Source organism: Anser cygnoides, chromosome 25 (genome assembly GCF_040182565.1).
Source record: "Anser cygnoides isolate HZ-2024a breed goose chromosome 25, Taihu_goose_T2T_genome, whole genome shotgun sequence".
Classification (NCBI taxonomy): domain Eukaryota; kingdom Metazoa; phylum Chordata; class Aves; order Anseriformes; family Anatidae; genus Anser; species Anser cygnoides.
Window position 1 is genome coordinate 2,576,576 of NC_089897.1, and position 22,444 is coordinate 2,599,019.

Genomic DNA, 22,444 nt, shown 5'->3' on the forward strand with positions numbered 1-22,444 from the left:
TTTACTGAAATTCTTTGTGCCTTCTGGCCTCCCAAGCCTGCGAGCCATCCTCTGTTTCTCTTGTTTAGGCAGGCATGCATAAAAAGAGGCACTCTATTAAAGATTCATCTGCTTCTCCCATTCCTCATCTATAAATAAAGCCGTGTAGCATTGATTCCAGGTCAGTCATTAGTTTGTCAAATTCTGATTTCAATGAGAAGCAGTAGAGCAAGGTGAACACAGAACAGAGCAGGCCTCCTCTTTTCAAACGTTTCTCTGATAGAATGTGAGAAAAATCAGCTATAGAAAATGACAGAGAAATTCTGAAAGTAGTTTTGGCAAAAATTAGGTTACTGGGAACAGAAAAGCTGTCTTTTACACTTGTTCTTCTGAATTTGTTATCCACCCTATTCTTCTTGTCTCCTTTCTGTTCCAGATAAAAGTTTGGACTGCAAATCCACAACAGTTTGTGGAGGATGAAGATGATGATACTTTTTCATATACAGTGAGGATTGCTGCACAAGATCTGTTGCTGGTATGAAAGGTGTTCCACATTTAGAAGCAACCAAAATAACAATAATAAATAATAAATTTAGCTTTATGTGGGGCATTTGGAGAAAAGTCCAACTTCTTAAAGTCTGTGCAATTAAACATTATTATTTCTTTCTGTGCAGGCTGTGGCTGCTGATTTCCAGAATGAAAGTGCAACTGCTTTGGCTGCAGCAGCTACAAGGCATTTGCAGGAAGCTGAGCAGGCTAAAAACAGTGGTGCTGAGCACTGGTAAGGAGATGGGGCAGCAGGGAATGACAGTGGTAAAAGTGGCAGGCTGTTTTGGAGTGCTGAGTGCAGCATAAGTCAATCACATTTTCTTTTTGTGGCGTTACTGCTGATGGGCAAGGATTTCATTTGAGAACTTCTGATTAGAAGAAGAAGAAGAAAGTACAGCAGCTCTCAGAGCAGATGCAGAAGTCTTCATGTGGCAGACTTTCAGCCACTCCTAACACAAGCTGTGTGTCCCAGGCTCCCTCCCTCCAGGTCCCTGACAGTTACTTGAAACATGTCATTGGAAGCTGTTACTGGTTTTATGTGATCCGAAGAGACGTTGACAGTACCTTCACTTTCTGTTCAGTTAAATGGGCTCAGAATTTCAGGCATGTCTTTTTTTTTTTTTTTTAAGTGATGTAAAGAGGAGATTTAGGTGCTATATGCAAATACTTGTGTTCAATTTGAGAACTTTAAAGTCACGATTTTTAATGTTACTTGGGGATAGGAAAACACTCAGTTGAAAGAGTACCTGATTGCTGTTCCGTAACTGTTCTCTCTTGGTTTTACAGTGCATTAGTTCAGTGTTTGTGTTGATCTGAAGATCAGTGTCTGAATAGCCACTCTGTATAGTGAGCACCAACTGAATGCCTGAGCAGTCAGACGTTGAGTCCCTGTCTGCCTTGAATGTGATAAATTGTAAAGGAGGTTATTTACTTCACAAACAAAACCAAGGAGGAGTGTTATTTACCCATAACCCTATTTCCTCCTAATTAACAAAATGTAATTTAAAAATAAACTTTTTAAAATCATTGAAGTACTGGGTATCATAGTGCTTCTGCACATGGAATAATCAAGCAAGACACGGCTGGAGACTGAAGTCTTCATAGCAAATTCTCATTTCTTTCCTATTTTTTTAAATGAGAGGAGAAGTGGTACAAGAAGTAATGTTTATTGAAACAAAAATATAGAAAGTAGTTGAGAATGCTGCCCATCTTGGGTTAGTTTCCAAGCCCTCAGCTTGTAGAGTTTTGTGAACATTCGTCTCAGAGTCTCTTTAAGTTCTCTTCTTCAGGATCAAGAAAATAGTTGTGGTAGCTTAGACCAAAAAATGAATGTTTTTTCCTTCAGATTTTTTATATATTTATCGAGATGATGGTGTGGGGAAAGCCTAAAAACATCTGAATTCCTTTACAGGTGGAAGATACATGAAGCTTGTATGCTTGCCCTGGGCTCTGTGAAGTCTATTATTACTGACAGTGTGAAGAATGGTCGGATACATTTTGATATGCACGGCTTCCTGACAAACGTCGTTCTTGCAGACCTCAACCTTTCAGGTATGTAGGCAGCCCTGGCCATTAGTCAAGTAACTGCTGAGTGCCTTGGAAATCTCCTACAAATGGAAGTGTCTGGTGATTTAGGTTGCTGTGTGCGTGTGGTGGTGTGCGTGCAGTTGTGCACATTGTATGTGTTGAAAAGGCATACATTGTGTCTTCTAGATGCATACATGCTACAAAGTCTAATGTAAGTCATTTAAATGTGAACCACTGTTGTAATTTTAAACTCATTAAACTTACATTAAAACCACTGTTTTGTTTTTGTTTGGTTGTTTTTCTTTTAGTGTCTCCTTTTCTCTTGGGCCGTGCTCTTTGGGCTGCCAGCCGTTTCACAGTGGCGATGTCTCCAGAACTAATCCAGCAGTTCCTGCAAGCTACTGTCAGCGGTCTGCACGAAACCCAGCCGCCTTCTGTCCGAATCTCTGCAGTCAGAGCTATCTGGGGGTAAGCAAATGCAAAGAAACTCCAAAGTGGTATAAATCACACTTACAAACGTGGTATTTTAAAATTTAAAATTTAAAAAAATGTAACATGGAATGAATATGAGATTAAAAAGTGTAAATGAGCAGGTTCGAAGTAGACTAACTCTGATGAGGAATAAGAAATTGAGATTCTAAGTTAGCTACAGTAAAATGTTAAAATGGTACAGTTCCAAAGAGAAGCAGAACTAGGGAGTGATAACAACTGTATAAATGAAGTCCAGGTTAGCCCTATGCAGGCACAAACATGGCTGAATAACATAATTTGTCCTTGTGGAGCAAATCAGGGCAATAAGGAACGTTTGCTTTTTTCCATCCTGTTTTTGTAAAGAAGTTATAAAACCTCCTGCTCTACTGGCTCTAAAGCAAAAATTGAAAATTAGTTTTTAAAAACACACACACACACAACCCTACCCTCAACCAACTTGTCTTCTGTTTGCACTGAAATGATACGGATATTTTGTTATTGCTCAAATTGTTTCATCTTTCCTAGCTCGCTTGTAGAACATGGTAATTAAACACTGCGTAAGCAGTGACATTCTTGCTGAGATTACTTTTTCTCCTAGAGGTGAACCATCAGGGATGGAATGAGGAGGAAGAAATATAGCTGGGAGATTAAGGAAGTAGTAGACTGAAGGGGAAAAGTCCTAGAGGAGTGAACTTAAGGGACATGGTGTAGTGGGTGACATTGGTGGTAGGGAGATGGTTGGACTGGATGATCTTGGAGGGCTTTTCCAACCTTTATGATTCTATGATTTTAAGGAGGAAGGATGGGTGGGGTGAAATATCCATTCATATATGTAATCCAGTGTTAAATGTATAAATCACTTTAATATATTCTGCACGTTTTTATGCATCTTGTCCAGCTACTGTGACCAGCTGAAGATCTCTGAGAGCACCCACGTGTTGCAGCCTTTCCTTCCTAGCATTCTTGATGGACTGATCCACTTGGCAACTCAGTTCAGTTCGGAGGTCCTCAACCTTGTGATGGAGACGCTGTGCATTGTCTGTACGGTAGACCCAGCATTTACAGCAAGTGTGGAGAACAAAATCTGCCCCTTCACAATTGCAATCTTTTTGAAGTACAGTAACGGTATGCATTTAAATTACATTTTCAAAGTACGGTTGTTTTTGCTAGTGGATCCTGGCCAGGATTATCACTGTGCTGAAAACATAATGAATCAATGTTCATTCGATTATGATTTATATTGTAAAGCTAGAAGAGAAACTTTCTGCTATGCAGATTTGAAATAGCAGTAGCAAAAATTGAGATGTCTTTGTTAGTATGTTTTAGTAAATGGTGCTTTCTCTCTCCAGATCCAGTTGTTGCTTCTCTTGCCCAAGATATCTTTAAGGAGCTAGCTCAGATAGAAGCCTGCCAGGGTCCAATGCAGATGAGGCTAATACCAACTCTTGTCAGCATCATGCAGGCCCCTGCTGACAAGATCCCAGCAGGGCTTTGTGCAGTAAGTGCTATAGTGGTACATGGTCTTAGCTGGAGATGATTCCCTGTTCTTTAACATGCAGGATGGCTGGTCTGCAGAGCAGGAAGGCTGCTTTTAAAGTGCTTTCGAACAATGACTTCAGTGCTTGGTAGAGGTTTCTTTGTGGAGAGAAGGCAAACTGCAGATGGGGGGAGATGTTTCCAAAAGTAAACTGTTGCTGTGGACTCATTCCAATCTGCAGCATATGCTGAGTTGTTTTGTTTTGCCATAGTCTTGTTTCACCAGTGACAGTCTTTCCTTTTTGGTGGAATGTTCTCCAGCAGGATGTGTAACTATTCCTTACCTTTTTTGTTTTCTGAGACCTTTTCTGGTTGTATAAATTGCTGGAGATAAATTATACAGGTTTGTCACTTCTGTAAAAAGTCCACTTATAAAAGGTTAAGCATTGACTGTATAGAATAATTGTAAGGAAGTAAGCCCATAAATACCTTTATCGTATGTTTATAATCTGCCTATTGAGTGGTATTACTGTAGCAATCACTAGTAGGTAATTAAATTTAAATCGATATAAGCAAAATTGATCAAGTCAGCTAGAACAGTTCTCTGGCTGTACTGATCACTGTATATCAGGATACTGTACATCCCTGTGGAACTGTTTCCCGTATTAAGTTGTTTTAAACTGCTTTTTAATGTTTGAATTGCCTTAAGAACTTCTACAGTGCATAGCATCATGTGTCTGTGTCAGATACTGGGACTGTGGGTGCATGACTCCAGGATCCTCTGATTTTAAAATAAATAACTGGTTTGTCAAGTCAGGATGCGATGGTAGTACTGGGTCACATCTCTCCTGTTTATGACTTTGGTGCTTGCAGTGCTGTGACCAATGCTGACTTCACGTACTGTGGCTTCTGTTGTAACAGTGCTTTTGTTTGTGTTTTCCTTTCAGACTTCTATTGATATATTGACCACAGTTGTGAGGAACACAAAACCTCCTCTGTCCCAGCTCCTGATCTGCCAAGCATTCCCTGCAGTGGCTCAGTGCAGCCTGAACACAGATGACAATGCTACCATGCAGGTAACACTGCAGGGAGTGGTAAGAACAGCAGGGCTAGGCGAGTTCAAGAGAGGTGACCAAATAAGACAGTTGGCAAAACCTTCAAGGGAGCCCAGGCTTTGCTTGCCCATGGCTATTTTGGCAGCTCCTCAGGAGCTGCATGCAATTTATCTGTAGGCCACCACCTGCAGTTTGTCATTAAAGCATTGCTGTTTGGGTACTTGCAATGACTTTTACCAATCATTCCTTAATTTGGAGGATCAGAATGAGTAGAGCAACAGCCTTGATTTTTTTTTTCTCCTATTTTAGGGCTCTGGAGGAGCCCTAAAAATTAAAAAACTTACTGCTTTTCACATTCGTCCATAATACATTCGTGACACCTAGCAATGGCAGAGGCAGTCTTCAGGAACACTCTCAGGCATGGGGAAGCAAAAGACGTTCTTCTGCACCTTGCTTCTGGCAGTTTTCTCCTGTACTCACAGAGGTGGAAAAAGATGGGAAGGAGAGGGCAAACTTCTTGGTTGAGCCATGTATTGAATGGAGGGAGAGCAAGGATTCATCTCACAGTGGTAGTGCTTACCTGAGCTGTGCTTGTTGGCTCTGCTGTAACAGCTCTGCTGTTACCTGGTGATTAGGCAAGCAAGAAAAAACCACACAACTTCTGAAGCTAAAAGTGCAGAGTGCCTTCTCGTTCTGTCTACTAGCTGGCTTCTAAATAACAAAGATAATTTCGTTTCCTTACACAGGGATTTTTTAGTGCAAGATACCCTTTGTCATGTGAACATGGACCATTGAAATGGCTTTCCCTAAATAACATACCAGCAAGAATAGATTAGAGACCAACAAGAAGAAGGTGGAGACCAGTGTACTGGTTGCTGTGCTGGATCTTCATTTTGAGAAGATTTTTTTAAAATTGCAGCTTGGCTGCTGGTTTGTTTTGTTCATGCTATACTTTGCTGTCTTCATCTCTCACTTGTTAGAATCTCTTGGAACTTCTCTGAATAACAAGACCAACACAAAAATATAACCATTTCAGGTTGACTTTGTATTTGCTAGGCGATCCTCTTGGTGTTTGGGTAGATGAAGATTGTCTGTCTTCATAATGAACTGAAATATTTTGAAATAATTTTAAAATAATTTTGAGATACAGGCAGTCATTTTATTGTACGCAAGAGACAATCTTTTACAGTGCCACCAGTTTGCCCATTGTTTTCATCTTGTCTAAGGGGTTTTGGGGAGTGGTAAAAGGAGATGTCTTCCCATGTTCCCCTTCCGCACAGCTAGAGAAGCAAATCCTTACGCAATAACTTTCTTGTTTAGAACGGCGGCGAGTGTCTGCGTGCATACGTCTCGGTGGCGCTGGAGCAAATTGCGCAGTGGCATGACGAGCAAGGCCACAACGGATTGTGGTATGTGATGCAGGTGGTGAGCCAGCTTCTAGATCCAAGGACGTCAGAATTCACTGCTGCCTTTGTGGGCAGGCTGGTCTCCACTTTAATTTCCAAAGCAGGAAGTGAGCTGGGAGAGAACCTGGACCAGATCCTGAGAGCTATCCTGAGCAAAATGCAACAAGCGGAGACGCTCAGTGTAATGCAGGTGAGCAGGCCAGGCACACAGGAAAATAATTAGAAGTGTTGGAAGAAGAAATTATCAGTTGTTTTTTTTTTTTGTGTACCTGGTTATTTATGGTAGTGCAATTGGAGGTTCTGCACATCCCCTGAAGCAGTCAGGGAAATGCCTGCTTTATTCATACAGAGATGTCCAGATTACTTGGTAAGTTGGGTTCTTGTTGGGTAAACTTTAATGCACCTTAAAAATAGTCTCTCATGACCTTGTGCTTGCAAGCAACGAACCTTTAGAAGAAACCTTTAGAACCTGAAGTAGGGATGTTGTGGCAAAGGCGTGTTTTCATGTGTTTCTGTGCTTTTTTCAGAGGATGAATGAATACCTTGAAGTTGAGACAAGGTGAACTTTTGGTGATGGAAGGTGTAGTTGGCCTGCATCAGGCCAGACAGGCGCCTCACGATCACTTCTAGTCTTGCTTTACTCTTAGTCGCACGGTTTTATAGAACATTTTTATGCCAGTAGTCTTTATTCTTCATCCTGTCTTTCTTGGCTGTGCCCTTAATGTGGAACATCTCGTGATGCCTGCCCTGATTTCCAAGCCGCAGCTGTGGGAGGGCATTTTGCTGGCCCTGTTGCAGATTCTTGCCTTTTGGCAAGATCCCACCTTTGCCCTCAGTGAAGCACTTGGCTGAGGCTCATCTGCTCTAACGCTTTTATCTTGGGTGCATCTCTCATTTTTATATGTGCATTTTTCAAGCCAGCACATGGCAAAGCAGGAAGGTCATTCAGATGTCAGCACAGATTTTATCTTAAAGACTTGATTTTTCCCCCCCCCCCCGGGAAACATTATTTGTTCATAACTGTTCAGAAGGGCTCTCGCTTTGTCCATTTTGGGATTTAAAAGATCCAGAAGCTTAAATCTGAACTAGTTATATGAAGCCCCCGTACCTGGGGAAGAGAAACAAGCCTCTCATGATGCTAAATCTCTCCCCTATCTTGAGATGGGTCTTCGGAGTGGGGCAGCTTTTCCCTGAGGAAGCCTGTAGAGGTGCCGTCGGACTTTGAGACTGACATTTAGATACATGCAGCATATGAATTCTATTCCTGGTCTTTAGGAGATGGATTGTAAAACTGTGTCTTGTAAATACCTTTCTAAACCTTGCAGTTCTATCCCAAAAATTTGTGTTCAAAGTGCATCCAAAACAGAAGTGCTTCTGCATTCTGATGTGATGATGTGAGAGAAGGGTGGTCTTCTGTGGGGGTGGAATACCCTGGGTGAAAGGGGAAGAGCCTATGGGTTCTGGCTGTGGATCTGAGCTCGATGATGGGACATTTGTGTTATACATGCATAGATTTTGAGCTCTGTGTGTATAGGACCATGTGTACAGCACGTGGTCCAGCGAGCAGACCAGGGCACCTGCAGTATCTGCGTGTTGGCTTGTGATATTTTTGCTAGTCAGAAGCCTGCAACCTCTGATTTTTATTTTTTTTTATTTTTAAGTTTTTAATCCTTGCTTTAGGAAGGTTTGCTGGTTGAGGGCATGGGCGTGAGTAAATCTATTCCTGTAGTGTGTTTTGTGGAGTTAAATATCGCTGCTGCTGGTAATAGTATTCTTGCCTGCTTTGCAGCACACGTCTGCGTGCCTCGCAGATGGTTGTACTTCCTTTACCTCTCGGGGCTGGTGAGCACGGTCTCCATTCCTGCAGGGCACTCAGTTACTTGAATATTTGATAAAAACATTTTCAGCTGTTAAATTATGTACAGCTAATGTTTCCCCTTTTCCCTTGCAGTCCTTAATTATGGTGTTTGCTCACTTGGTTCACTCCCAACTGGAACCACTCCTAGAGTTCCTGTGCAGTCTCCCCGGACCGACCGGCAAGCCTGCCTTGGAGTTTGTGATGGCCGAATGGATGAGCCGGCAGCACTTGTTCTACGGGCAGTACGAAGGCAAAGTCAGGTAGGGCGTTTTGTAAGGATCCATGCACTGACATTAGCTTACTGGTCATCCCACTGCAATTAGTGCTCCGGGTGCGAGGGACAGGGGAGCTGCTGCAGGCTCGGATTAGTGTGTCGGCGTTGGGCAGAAGGAATTTTTTTCCTGCCCTGTCAGTTCGGCTCAGGAGAGCTGTGGTAACTGGAGCAATCCCTGCTCTTCCTCTGAGTGCTTCTCTCGCTGCCTGGTGTTTCTGTACAGGAACAGCGTGATCCCAACGGGAAGGGGGTGTCTATTGTAAGCACAGGACTGCTTTTAATGTTGAACTTGTGTGAATAGTTTCAGGCCATGAAATCCCCTTTGTAGACCATGGTAGAGGCTCAGGGTATTGTAGAGGGTTTCCTAAAATAATCTGGTGATTTAATGAGCTCTTAAAAAGTCAATAAAGAAACAAACTGCAACACAGTTTTCTCTCCCTTTCCCTGCAGGAGCACGCTAGTGTTCCAGTGGAGGCTGAGTGCAATATTCCAAAGCACAAAATGCTCGGTATTTAAATTTTGCCACAGCTGATGCCTTTGACTTTCTGGAAGTGAGAAGCCCAACAGACCACTGTTAGGGGCTCACACCAGCTGCTAACTCACATCTCGCTATGTGCTGGAGTGTTATTGTTATAAGGCAGCCCAATAGACTGTGGAATAAGCAATAAGAAAAAGCATCTTTAAAATATAAGCGTGTGAATGATCATGCAGAATAGGAGACAGTCTGATGAGAAGGATATCGCGTGCTGTTCTCAGTCGCGTGTGTTCCGTTTTGTCCCTAAGAGCTGTGGTTTTTCCCTACTCCGGGGGAGAGCAGGGCTGTCTGCAGGGTCCTCTGGAGCTGCTTTTGGCCGTGGAGAATAGCCAAAGCTGAAGCTGACAGGGAGAACAAGGTTAAACTCCGTTGTACAATGCTGTCTCCGTATTGTCCGAGGTTAGAGCGATTTGTATCCAGATGATTTGGCAGGTCTGTGCACTGTATTAAACCCTGATTTGGGGTCATTTACAGTGGAGCTCCTGATGCATTAGAAAATGGTAGGTGTTTTCTGAGTAATGAAGAAAAGAAGTTCCTCCTGCAGGAAACCCTGCAATTTGGACACAAGCAAATTGAAATTAGTGAAAGGAAAATAGGAATAGCTTACACTGTATAAATCTGGGGGCATCAGTCTCCATCCTTGAGAGTGGGGTTGAAGAAGTGGCTATTTGTTCTAACTTGTATTAAAAAAAAAAAAATAAAAAAAAATGGGAAAACACTGGGCAAGTCAGAGGTGGCATGTAAGGTCTGGGTCCAAACCAGCTGTGTGGGAAGTTGGAGCCATGGTGTGGGGAGAGAAAAAGGGTGTGAAGTGAGAGCATGAAGAGAACGAGTTGTGTAGAGCTCTGAAACATCAGTGTTAGACTTGTGAAACCAAGAGAGCTTTGAGAGTGCCGGGTGTATAAATTGACAGCCTTAGCCTGTGGTAAGATATCCTCAATATGGCTCGAAAACAGCCTGGGACTGGAAAGCAGCTGTAGGTCAGGAGCAGAAATCTGAGCAGCAGAGGTGGAAAGGATATGTGAGGGCACTGAGGGAGCAGAACTGGGAGGTTTGGGAGTAGCTGAGCTGCGAAGGACCAGAAGTATAAAGGGCTTTGACGCTAGAGAAGAGCAACAGAGATGTTTGTAGCTGTGGATCAGTGAAATGAATACTTGTTGCCAACTGCTTACCTCTTAATTCATTCTTCATGTGCACGCAGTGTTTCAGGGATGTGTTTAACCTCGTGGCCCTTCGGAACTGAAAAAAAATTGCATGTGTGTATGCACGGATTGGCAGGGTTTAATCCAAAGCTTTGTTAGGTTTTGGCTTGCCGTGCAGGTCAGGAGATGAGTCCAGTTTTGGATACTGACATAAAGCAGGACAAATAGGAAAATTATGTAATGCTTGTTCTTAGTGAAAGCATGGAAAAAGGAGCAGCTGAATGCCTGCTCTGGAGATTTGTTTCCTATTGACAATTCACTGTGTAAGCCAGGCAGTTCAGACAAATTCTGATCCATAATTTTCTTACTCCTTACCCCCTAGCTCTGTAGCACTGTGTAAACTCCTTCAGTATGGCATCAATACAGATGACAAGCGGCTTCAGGACATCAGGGTAAAGGGAGAAGAAATATTTAATATGGATGAGGGAATACGGACACGATCAAAATCAGCCAAAAGTAAGTAATTACTCTGCTGTTCTTAACGTGTTTTTTAATGTTAGCGGAGGCTACGAATGGCCTTAAAATAGATCTTCGAGATCACACAGAGCTGTGGGAGATTTGTTTTTAGAACTAATCCATACATCCTGTGCTTAATGTATCTATTACTTGAGAGACTGATCTGGAAGACTCCTGATGTTTCTGACTTAATCTAAGTGGCTGAGGTGATTATGGGATGGAGAGTTATTCGCTGCTGTTCTGCATCATCCTGTTCCATCTAATGAGATAAACTGATAATTTCATGATGCGTAGTAGCTTCTCTCAGAGGAAAATTCGTTCAGTGACCGTAAAGATTAAAAAAAAAAAAGTGATTTTTTTCATGAGACAAACTAACAAATACTTGCAATGATGTCAGCAAGTTAGAGATCACTTTTAAGGAAAGCTTGACCAGTCTCCTGCTTAAGACTTGTCTTACTTAATTGGCCGTGCCCAAGATCTCCGATCAAAGGTTACTGTTTAGAGAAAGATGCATACATTAAATCAGAGGGGAGCACTGGGCAGTTTTCTCTGGGGAGGGCGAGCTTGGTTCTGCAGCTTGCTGTGTAGTGCTCGTACACATTACTGGCAGCCCATCTCGCAGTCAGTGCTCTTCGAGCCTTCAGTTGCCGTACGCTCGGGGCAAACGTGGTGATGCGGTTATCCTTCCAAAATAACTAAGTTGACAACTAGGGAAATGAATAGGGAAAGCACTAGGCATTTTAGAGGTAAGCAGCAGTTACAAAACACCTGCTATGTTATTACTCTTTGCTTGAAAAAAAAATACAAACCAGCAAACTCAAATATTGTCTGATCAGATAGAACGGTAATTGCTAGCGTTTGAGAACCAAGTTAAAATTAGTGCTCCCCGTTCCTTTATTTGATAGGATCTTTACTTTTGTAATTAAGGACAAAAATACTGTTTAGCTATCCTTATGTCATAATTAAACCCAGCAGAAACCCTGGTGAGAAAAGGTGGGAGCCTGCAGCTTCTCAGAAAGGGTAAGCGGGAGAGCCGGACGTGGGAGTGCAGCACAGCTCATTTACTTGAAAGCACTCCTAGCCCCGCAACAATAACTTCAGAGAAGAATGCTTAATGAAGTCATCTGTAACTATGATTTCATTGAGTAGACTTCACAAACTCATTCAACTGTGAAGATTTTAACCATGCGTTCTCTTCGTTCAAAATATGCAGGGTTTCATATTGCAGTTGAGACTTCTGGAAGCCTGTGAGGGTATACAAAAGGAATGGGAAGGAATGTTTGGGTTTTGTTTCTTTTGTCTGTCTTGTTTTCCTCAAAAACAAACAAAAAAAAGGAAAAACAAACTGGAAGTTTTGCTTGTCTGTGAGCATTTTAAATGTATGGTAAAATTAAAAACAACAAACACCACAATAACATCAACAAAAAAGGCTTGGTTTTTTTAACTGGTTTTTATGAAAAGCAGTGAGGATGTGTACTTTTCTTCTCTTATAGATCCTGAACGCTGGACAAACATTCCTTTGTTAGTAAAAATCTTAAAATTAATAATAAATGAACTTTCTAACGCAATGGAAGCAAATGCATCAAGACAGACAACCGCAGATTGGAGTCAAGGTAAAACACGGGGTTGGTTTTCCTCTTTGCGTGGCTTAAATCTGCTTTTTAATCTCTTCAGAAGCATTTACAGTAATAAGAAGCTGACAATAGTAAATATTATACCTGTAATTACAAAGGTTTAAATAGTAATCCAAAAGATAAGATCAGTCACTATTGTGTATTCTTACACCTGGAAATTATTTTGGGTCACTTTATCTGGAAGACGGGATCTGACCATATCCCACTAAAATTATCCTTGCTTGATATATCCAGTTTTCTTTTCTTCCTCCCTGTTTGGGGATACATTCTTGTTGGTGCTTTTTGCTTAGCTCCAATTTTAGAGTCAGTCATTCCAAAGAGATGACAGTGATTGCAGCCTTTTCCCTTTGCCCACCTACTAAAGCAGGGATGTTTGCCTAAAACCTATACAGTCCCTGTATAGCGATTTACAGATTGGGCACCTTGGATTTTGTTTATTTCTAGATTTATTTATTTATTTTTTTAAACAGATGATTCAAACGATATGTGGGAGGATCAGGAAGAAGATGAGGATGAAGATGAAAGCTTAGCAGGACAGTTCTTATCAGATATTCTTTCCACAAACAAGTATGGTAAGTAACAACTTCAAGGTTGTTACTCAAAGACAAAATAGAGTTGCTGATGTTCTAGTTAGTTTTCTTTCCTTGATAGCAGGCAAGGGGGAGGAAATACACTGGGACTTTGAAAAAGGTGGATTTTTTTTTTCTGTGGGAGAGGGACATGTCTTCGAACAACACGTTGATTAAATGACTTTATTTTTCACATGAGAGTTTGGATGCTGTGTAGGCTTTGCATTGTTGTGAGGTTCATGCAGGTATTTCTTTCTGAAGAGAATATTGGTGCTCAAAGACGGAGAAGCTGATTGGTGCTGGAGATGGAGGTGGAATGACAGTGTCATAGCAGTGGAAGAACTTGCCTGTGGAGTGATCTTGAGCAATAATTGCAGCATAAAGCAGACAGAGCGTGTATAGTATCTCCTTTCCTCTCTTCCCCAGTTTGCATATAGTCTTAGGGGAGAACCTTACAGGCTGATACAATAAGGGAGACTTCTTGCATTAGCACAAAACTGGAAATGTGTCACCCTGGCATAAGATCAAGGCTTAAGATTAATAGTGCACGTAACTAACAAACTTGCTTGTCTAGTATCTTATGTATGCTCGTCTCACATCTGCATTCCTTGACTCCCACTGCGACCCTTGTTCTGGGGTGTATTTTTTTTTTCTAACCATGTGAACTTAAGGAGCAAATATTCTGGATACAAAATAGTTTATGCAGCAGTGCCGAAGCTATTTCTTTGTGGACCTTTGGTTTTCAACAGCAGTCCAGTAGAACACTTCCTGAGATACTTTGCTCTGTTTGTTGTTAAAACCTGCTGATTTGCCTCTGACAGATGAGGATTACTATGAAGATGATGAAGAGGATGATCCAGATGCGTTAAAGGACCCTCTTTACCAAATAGATCTCCAGGTGATGCTCTAGAATTATTATTATTTTAAATCAGATTCCTGTCATTCCTTGTGAATTTATTTATTTTTATGTTGTACTCTAACAAAACTGCAAAACACCAGTGGAAACACCAATTAATGATGGTTGTCCCAAACGTAGTCAGTTTATTGAGATTACTTTGGAAAGTGCTGAGTATCCAAAGAATGCCTGGAGCTATTTTTTCGTATTGTACCTATAACTTGGAAAAGGAAATGAGCAAAACTTCTTTAATAGAGGGAGGTGCGATTTTTCTACCCTTGAGCTTCACAGCTATTTGCTGAAATCAAAAGTAGATTGGATATTACAGAGTTTCATATTCCCCTTGGAGATGCTCCCATCCAGTCACAGGCCCTGTGCCGTACTTTGCTCCTGCTTTTTACCACCGCCTGGAAGCTGTTTGTCGGCCTTTCCCCTCTGCCACCTCGCTCCCTTCTGCATCGCTTCTCTGTTCCCTGCAGTCCCCTTGTCGTGTTTGGTGCGTGTTCGCGTTTATCTTTGGGTGCTTGAAAGAAGCAGAATTTCCGAAGTGCAGTGATGCTAACTGGGTCTTTCTGTCTCCCTTTCAGGCCTATCTCACTGACTTCCTGTGTCAGTTTGCACAGCAGCCCTGCTATGCAATGTTTTCAGACCATCTCAATGAGAACGAAAAGCGAGTGTTACAGGCCATTGGTATATAAACCCGCTCAAGAGACCATACCGATCATATCTGAACCATATTTTTTGGCTTATTCCACGTTTTATGATTAAACATAAAACATTTTCCAGTGTCTACCTGCTTGTCACAGGTGGATGATGGGCCTCATTGCGACGTGTTGAGCCTCATCTTAACGAATCTGCTAAGGGAAGGAATACTAAGAAAGCAGCAAAGATGGAAGTCTATAGAGCTTTGCACGTTGGTCTCACCATGGGAGCACTTTCATTTTCCACAGTAACTTTCCAGGAAGTTCTTAAAAAAAAAGATTAGAAATGTGTCCTTAATATTTTTAAAAGCAAACTGTCTCTACCCGTGAAGAGGCACTTAACTGAGTTTCACACAGCACAGCTGGACAGAGAGAGGAATTGGGTCACTTACAGATTGCTTGGATGTATCTTGAGAAATTGGAAGGTTGTTCCTCTTCGCGCTCACATAACACATACAGGGTAAATATCTCGATCATACAGTGTGACTTCTTTTTATAGAACTATAGACTCTTATCAGAGATGCCTGAATGGTATGGAACCAGTTTACAGGAGTTTGGATGGGAAGCTGAGACAATAAAACTAGATGCATATCTTCTTTCCTGCTGTGGATGGGGCTTTGTTGCTCACATCTACTGTCTAGTCCCATGGGAGCAGTTCTTTACTAACGCTTTTGTGTGCACATGCTCAAAGGAAGCTACCACTTAAATTTCTGTTCCTGTGGCATGTGGCTACTAAAGACTTCGGTTTTATGGAACACAAGGAGCCACGATTTTTAGGGCGAGAAAACTGATTGTATTTAAGATATTTGCTCTATGACAGCCACTCTGAACTACTTTGCTTCCTTCACACTCCTGTGTGTATTTTTATAGAGTGGTAAAATAACATTTGCAAATTGATTTACCCATAAGAACAGCGTGATGTATCTCACAACACCTCTCTGCCTTTGGTTCCCTCTTGGGGAAAATGAAAATAAAACTATTAAAATGTACATTGGTATCCTTCTTATAAAACAGATTTAAAAGGAAATTGCACATGTTTCCTGAAGTCACTTTTTTTAGACATACTTCTCCTTAGGAAACTTTCTGTATGTGCCGCCTGGAGGATGTTAGGGTATTTCACAGGAGTCATTTAAACAGAAAGGGAGTCCTGTAATGGATACATCTTCTTCTGCTTAAAAGAAAAAGGCTGACCCATTATAGAGTTTCCTTTCTTAAGAAAGGTACTTGCTGTTCCTTTGTGGAATAATATGCTTTGAAGTTGTATCTGAAAACCTCCAAAGAGATGGAGTAATTATGTATCTTACTGATCTAGCTTAGAATATAGCTTTTCACGTTTTTTACCAGGAGGGGATAATAAATTCTTAACAGATAAAGATGGCACAACCTGTTTAGCATCTGTGGCAAAATAACCCCAAATTGTAAAGCAGACATTGCTCCCTTCTCCCACTCAGATCCCTCTTGTTGTGCCTGAGAATAGGCAGAAATAGGGGGAATTGCCACAGTTTGCTGTAGACCTGCAGGTCTGGCTCAACCTTGAGTCCTCAACAGTTTTTTTGTATGAATAGCTCTATGAGAAGCAGAACCTGAGGCTGGTTTTTGTGCGTGTGTGGCTTTGTCTGGATTAGCCTGTGTCTAATAAGGTGTAAGCTCTGATCAAAAGTTTCCAAGCAGTTGTGTTGCAGTATCTTTCTTCCCTGTGGATCCTCTGGTGTATAAGGATATACAATTAAACTTTGTGCTATGGCCTTCCCTTTGCTGGGAATGTTGTGGCTCTGTCTTCTACTTAAATATATATATATTTTTAAAGTCAGTTAGGAATTTTGTTTGAGACGTTTGTGTGTCTCGTAGCTTTCACTGAAAGGGGCCAACACATTAAACTAAACAGTCTCTTGAGGAAACCCAACTGGACGTAGATGGCTGCGGTGGTATATCCTGATAGCTGTTGGGAAGGATCAAGCGAGTGTCCTCAGAGTGACTGGTCCCAGCCCTGGGAACAGGTAGGACCCCCTAGTAGTTGACGTTCCCCCCTGCACACCAGAACAAGCCTGTGCTGCATCAAAACCGTGTGTAAGTCAGCAGAGCAGAAGTGAAGACAAAATCTAAACTCCATTTCAAGTTATAGAATGAAAAAGCTATAGTTTGGCCCATACATTGAGAGCAGGGCTCATAACAGTCATCTATCCATCTATCCATCCTTTGAGGTAAGTGAATACCAAATGTTTGAAAGCATCGGGGTGTGTCTTAGGATGTTAGTAGTAAATGGGACTTGTTCAGGTCTGGTCAGGCTTGGGGAGAGGTGCTGGTGGGGTTTGTGTGCTTTTGTGTGATGTTGACGGGTGTGTGCCTTGGTGGTGCTGGCTTCAGTCATCCTTCAGGCACGTTAAGTTGGGTGGCAGGTTTAGGTAAGTTTGAAAAATGGGAGCAGCCTTGTGTAACTGATACCATTCCTCACACTTGAACTGAGGAATCCAAGGATTTCTTGGTGATTGCAAGGTCCCAAGAGTTAAACGATAAGTGTCTTGTACAGTTCCTGCTAGAGCTCCTGAGTGTCGGTTAGAAGCTGCTCTTTGATTTGCAGATGCTGATGGCTTTTTCCATGAGTGCATCCAGTGAGATGGGAAGGACTTGGGGATCAGTGGCTGTTGGGGACTAGTGCTGTGCACTCCCCTGCCTGTAGCATTGGCACACGTGCACGCACCCTTCCCGCAGCCTGAGCAGGCACGGTGCCACTGTACTGGACCTCTGATAAGGTCTGGGGCTGGAGACCAAGCTTGGAGGTGGTCCCGTGCCCATCTGTGCATGGTGGGCACAGGGATGGCGTAGCTCCACAGCATGCTGTGGTGTGCAGGATGCTTTTTTTGGCAAGAAGTACTGCCTTGAGCTTTTCACAGAGAGGCCAAATAGGGTGTGAGAGCACACAGTGCTCGGCAGGGGGTTTGAAGGAACCCTTTTGTGGTCCAGCACGCCTTTGTCCTGCTTTCTCCTTCCTCCCAACAAAACTGACTGCTACACGATGTATCTTCACCCACAAAGTGCTTGCTGGAGGCTGTCAGCTTTGAAGCCGATCGGAGCCGGTGTGCCTCGAGGAGGTTGCTCGGGCTGAAAGATGCCGGATGCTGTGGAAATGCATCTAAGGCCCGGTGTCGAGGTGTGCAACACCCATCGTATTCGTTGTCTGTCGTTGAGAAGAAAGGGAACCCATAGTCACCAAAGGTTACTAAGGCTGTGCTATGAGGTGCGTTGGGTAAAATGAAGGACGGGACTGTGGCTGCCCCAGCACGGCCGCCAGCCTCCGGTTGGGGTTTGCACACTGGGTTTTATTTTGCTAGAGTAGCATGAAGCTCTGGTAGCCACAGAAAATAATTTAAATAGTTAATAGATCAGGTATGACTCTGGAATGAGACTTTATGCGTACTCATGAGTATTGTTCTTGGTATTTTTTTTTTGTATTAATGAATAAAAGCTTTTAACGTATAAACGTGCCTCGCTTCTGCTTGTACAGGGAGCGGGCACCGGGCACCTGGGCCTGCCCCGGGCTCCCCTCAGGCTGCGGGGGCAGGACCCGCCACCAGGGGGCAGCTGGGGCCTGGGGCTCTCCTGCTGGGGGCGGCTGGGCCCGGCCCCAACCCCGATGCCCTAGGGCCCGGCCCCCTTTGTGACCGCTGCCCGGGGCCGCGGGGGCTCCTCCACAGGCAGCCCTTGCAGGGCCTCTGCCCGCACCCTGCGCTGCCGCCGGATCTGGGACTCGAACGCGCGACCTTCGCTGCCGCAGCGCCGCAAGCTGCCGCCGAGCCGACCCCTCCCCCCCAGGGAGCGAGGCATGCTGGGGGCTGTAGTCCGGCGGTGATCCTGCATCCCAGCCGCGAGTAGTAGTAGCCGCGGGGCACGCCGGGAGTTGTAGTCCGGCGGGGAGGCCCCGCCGGTTGCTACGGGCCATGGCGGCGGCGGGGGCCCCGGCGGGTGTCGCGGGGCGCTCTAAGGTGGCTCCGAGCGTGGACTTCGACCACAGCTGCTCGGACAGCGTGGAGTACCTCACCCTCAACTTCGGGCCCTTCGAGACCGTGCACCGCTGGCGCCGCCTCCCGCCCTGCGACGAGTTCGTGGGGGCCCGGTGAGCGGCGGGGGGCGGCGGGCGGGGGGGGGGGGGGGGGTCGGGGTCCGGGTCCCGGTCTCCGCGGCCCCTGACCGCTGCCGTGTGCTGCCCGCAGGCGCAGCAAGCACACCGTGGTGGCCTACCGGGACGCCATCTACGTCTTCGGCGGGGACAACGGGTGAGGCCGGGTGGGGGGGGCCGAGGGGAGGGGGCCTGGGTCTGAGGGGAAGGGGCTTGGGGGTGGGGTCTGACCTGAGGGGAAGGGGCTTGGGTCTGAGGGGAAGGGGCTTGGGGGGTCCTGGCCTGAGGGGAAGGGGCTTGGGGGTGGGGTCTGACCTGAGGGGAAGGGACCTGGGGGGCTTGGGTCTGAGGGGAAGGGGCTTGGGGCGTCCTGACCTGCGGGGAAGGGGTTTGGGGGAGTCCTGGCCTGAGGGGAAGGGGCTTGGGGGGTCCTGGCTTGAGGGGAAGGGGTTTGGGGGACATGAGTCTGAGGGGAAGAGGTTTGAGGGGGTCCTGGCCTGAGGAGAAGAGGTTTGAGGGGGTCCTGGCCTGAGGGTAAGGGGTTTGGGGGGTCCTGGCTTGAGGGGAAGGGGTTTGGGGGTCTGGGTCCTGCCCCAAGCAGAACCGTAGCCTGCTGAGTTCCTTCCTCCCTGGTTCCTTCCCACAGGAAGACGATGCTGAACGACCTGCTGCGCTTCGACGTGAAGGACTGCTCCTGGTGCAGGTGGGTCGCCCTGCACAGCTGCCCGCAGGGGTGGGAGAGATGACTTTCTTTCTCTGCACCCCTGGTCTGGGTGTAAAAAGCTGGGGCTCTACACAGATCATCCAGGAGGAAGCGTCTTACCCCCGCCCTGGTGTGGTTGCAGTTGGGCCTTCGCAAGCCCCTTGGTCTGGTGTGTGACAGAGCCTTCAGGGAGGCTGTCAAATGCAGCCAGCTCCTGCCAGGGGATGCTGGGCAACACAGCGGTGCTTGGAGCCGTGCGCTGGCATCGTTTGTGCAGTCTGAGAGTGCCAGAAGGGCACGTGGGCAGAGGGACGGGGCTGCTGCAGCCCCTCGGGCAACAAGAGGTGTAGAGAAGGGCTCATGGATGCCTTTGCTTTGCTCCCTCATTCTGGACTGTGCGATCTGTGTTGTCTTACCTGAGCCTTACTTGATATCTCCGCCAAAGAGATTTCATGTTCATTATGCTGTCTCTGCTTGCGGTGCTTAGCCTGTTATGAAGTCCTAGGTAATATAATTTAAAAAACCAAAACCAGTGAAAATAGTCAACAACAGTAGATTAACTTTTAACAGTTATATTTCCCATTGAGTCTGCATAATAACTTTGAGCGCTTGAAGCATGACAAGGGGTGTTTGATTGCTGCTGTTCTAAATGTTGTGCAGGGCTTTTACCACGGGGACCCCGCCAGCACCACGGTATCACCACTCAGCTGTGGTCTATGGGAGCAGCATGTTTGTGTTTGGTAAGACAGTGGCAGATTACGGTTATGCATGTTTGGAATGATAAATGTGTTGGTATTTTAAAAACGAAATATTTTTAGGAAGCCTCAAAGGATCTTATTCAGTAGAAAACCTAGTATTTTTCCATGGCTGGCTGTGATTTCAACTTTAGCTTTGAAATACTTTTGCTTCTTTGTCTAAAGCAATGCAAACTTGAAGCTCATTGCCATGGTGTTTCTGTAGGGCTAAGAGCGAAGGAGAAGTCTCCCATCTGCAGTAGTCCAGTAGTTAAATAGCTTCTCTCTGTGTTGTCTAAACTTAAGTTTTCTTCTCATATGCTGACTCTAAGCATATGTGCTGTATTGGGTTTGAGTCTAATGGAATTGTTGTTGCTCAGGTGGCTATACTGGAGACATTTATTCCAATTCCAATCTGAAGAATAAAAATGATCTCTTTGAATATAAGTTTGCAACTGGACAATGGACAGAGTGGAAGACTGAAGGAAGGTAAGGAAGCGACATTATTATCCTACGCTTCAGGATTCTGAGCATCACTCAGCAACCATTAAAATGGCACATAAAATTAGTTACAATGTTAGTATTAAGGCTATAAGACTGTTTCTGATATGCTTTCTTAATTAAAGTTTCTTGGAAACTTCATCTTTTGATCTGAAGGCCTACATTCCAGAGTGTACAAGATTGGAAATTTGACAAAACCGTTCTTCACGTTTCATTTCTGGGTCAGAAGGGATGGGAGCAAAGGAAATGATTTCTTTTAAATTCCCTTTTTCATGGATAGCATGAAATTTGTTGATTCCATATGGCTTCAATTTGTTTTTGTCATAAAACAAATTGAAGCTTATTTGTAGTTAAATGTACACATTCCTTTCTTATTAAAATTTGACTTTCTTGGAGCATACTTACTTGAAGTGCATTAAGGTGATGCGTGTTCACACAAACAAATTCAGAAGCAGATGAGTGAGTTGGTATGTGTTTGCATCTGTTGGATGGAGGTTCCCAAGATACAATTTTCCAAGGGAAAATTAAATACGGTAACTCGTTATTTCTTCAAGTTGGCTATGCACATTTCAGGTTGTTTGGTGGCTCTAGTGTAACTTGCAGAAATGGGTGAGGAACACACACTCTGTTCTTGAGTTACTGTTGCTCACTGCTCATGAGTATATGTTACATTTTAGAAGGTAGACTACATTAGTAATTTCTCTTTCTGGTTCTTCTAGCAACTTCAGGCATTTCAGAGAGTAATTCTTATTTATATTTTATGAATTCAAATGTCCTTCTCTTTCCCCACAGCTGAAGTTGGCTGATCTAGTAAAAGCAATTCAAATTAGGAAGGAGAAATCACATGACTGAGCTTTTATCATGGGCTCTGTATTTCAGGAATGCCCGCGCTATGCTGTCCCCAGTAGTCTTTTGAACCCTGTCCATGATTTCACTTACGTGTTCCATCCTCTTAGTGCATGAAAACCTGCATGGGATTTTTATAACGTTTGTAGTTTTCCGCTTTGCTGTAATGATAGTGCTATTAATCGTCCCACTGCTTTGCTACCTTAGATAAAATACTTCAGAGTATTTGGAGCATAACAAGCAATTTGTTGGTTTATTTTTTTTCCCTGTATGTGATGAGGTAGTTTAGTGATGGAAGGAGAGAATAATGTTCTAAAATGTACCCATCAGAAGCTTGCTTTGTGTTTTGAGGATGTATGACAGAAGCAATTTCCTGGCTGAGGCAGTTTGCGTAGGGGGCTTTATTCTTGTTACCTGTGCATTTTGCCTATCGTGCAGATCCTTCTTACAGCACTTCCGTAGGTAATTAAGACTTTTTTTTTTCCTCAATTGCAGGTTACCGGTTGCGAGGTCAGCTCACGGTGCAACAGTGTATAGTGATAAGCTGTGGATCTTTGCGGGATACGATGGCAATGCACGGTATGTGGAGGGATCGCTCCCTCCTTGGTCGCTTGTGTAAAATCCCAGTCACTGGCTTTTCACATCTGGAGAGACATTTTCGTATACCGAGTGCTTTTAACAATAATGGGAGCTTTGCTAAACCTCACTGTTGTTGAAGCATTAGATTTTTGCAGTTCACCAGTACGTGTTGAAATAAGTATATGTTTAAAAGCTAAAAAGCTGGTGACTCAGAGTGGCTCTGGATGTACAGTTTGACAGCTTGCTTGGTTGCAAAGATGCTAAATGGTCTTTGAAATTTGGCAAATGAGCATTTCTTAGAAGATACCTGCTACAGGCCTCCTGATGTTGCTGAAAACTGACAGAACAAAGCCTGGGTTTTCTATGAAGTCATATAACAC

The 22,444-nt window shown here is 44.0% G+C and overlaps 2 protein-coding genes across 3 annotated transcripts in view; both read left to right on the plus strand.

The window, feature by feature from the left end:
* The window catches only part of IPO9 (importin 9), a 33,443-nt gene extending 17,829 nt beyond the window's left edge, over window positions 1–15,614 (plus strand). Inside the window, exons 11-24 of the mRNA XM_066983203.1 lie at window positions 416–514; window positions 654–760; window positions 1,940–2,079; window positions 2,364–2,523; window positions 3,425–3,651; window positions 3,876–4,024; window positions 4,950–5,078; window positions 6,378–6,653; window positions 8,415–8,581; window positions 10,655–10,788; window positions 12,282–12,401; window positions 12,893–12,994; window positions 13,813–13,889; window positions 14,474–15,614. Coding sequence (XP_066839304.1) covers window positions 416–514; window positions 654–760; window positions 1,940–2,079; window positions 2,364–2,523; window positions 3,425–3,651; window positions 3,876–4,024; window positions 4,950–5,078; window positions 6,378–6,653; window positions 8,415–8,581; window positions 10,655–10,788; window positions 12,282–12,401; window positions 12,893–12,994; window positions 13,813–13,889; window positions 14,474–14,584 — 1,998 coding nt within the window. The 3' untranslated portion in view covers window positions 14,585–15,614. The remainder of the gene's footprint in view (window positions 1–415; window positions 515–653; window positions 761–1,939; window positions 2,080–2,363; window positions 2,524–3,424; window positions 3,652–3,875; window positions 4,025–4,949; window positions 5,079–6,377; window positions 6,654–8,414; window positions 8,582–10,654; window positions 10,789–12,281; window positions 12,402–12,892; window positions 12,995–13,812; window positions 13,890–14,473) is intronic.
* Window positions 15,615–18,468: 2,854 nt separating this feature from the next.
* The window catches only part of LZTR1 (leucine zipper like post translational regulator 1), a 38,256-nt gene continuing 34,280 nt past the window's right edge, over window positions 18,469–22,444 (plus strand). Inside the window, exons 1-6 of one of the 2 annotated variants that reach the window (XM_066983204.1) lie at window positions 18,469–18,698; window positions 18,796–18,858; window positions 19,348–19,404; window positions 20,065–20,144; window positions 20,519–20,627; window positions 21,981–22,064. In XM_066983204.1, the coding sequence (XP_066839305.1) occupies window positions 18,523–18,698; window positions 18,796–18,858; window positions 19,348–19,404; window positions 20,065–20,144; window positions 20,519–20,627; window positions 21,981–22,064 (569 nt within the window). In that variant the 5' untranslated portion in view covers window positions 18,469–18,522. The remainder of the gene's footprint in view (window positions 18,699–18,795; window positions 18,859–19,347; window positions 19,405–20,064; window positions 20,145–20,518; window positions 20,628–21,980; window positions 22,065–22,444) is intronic. The other variant, XM_066983205.1, reaches the window with a different exon arrangement.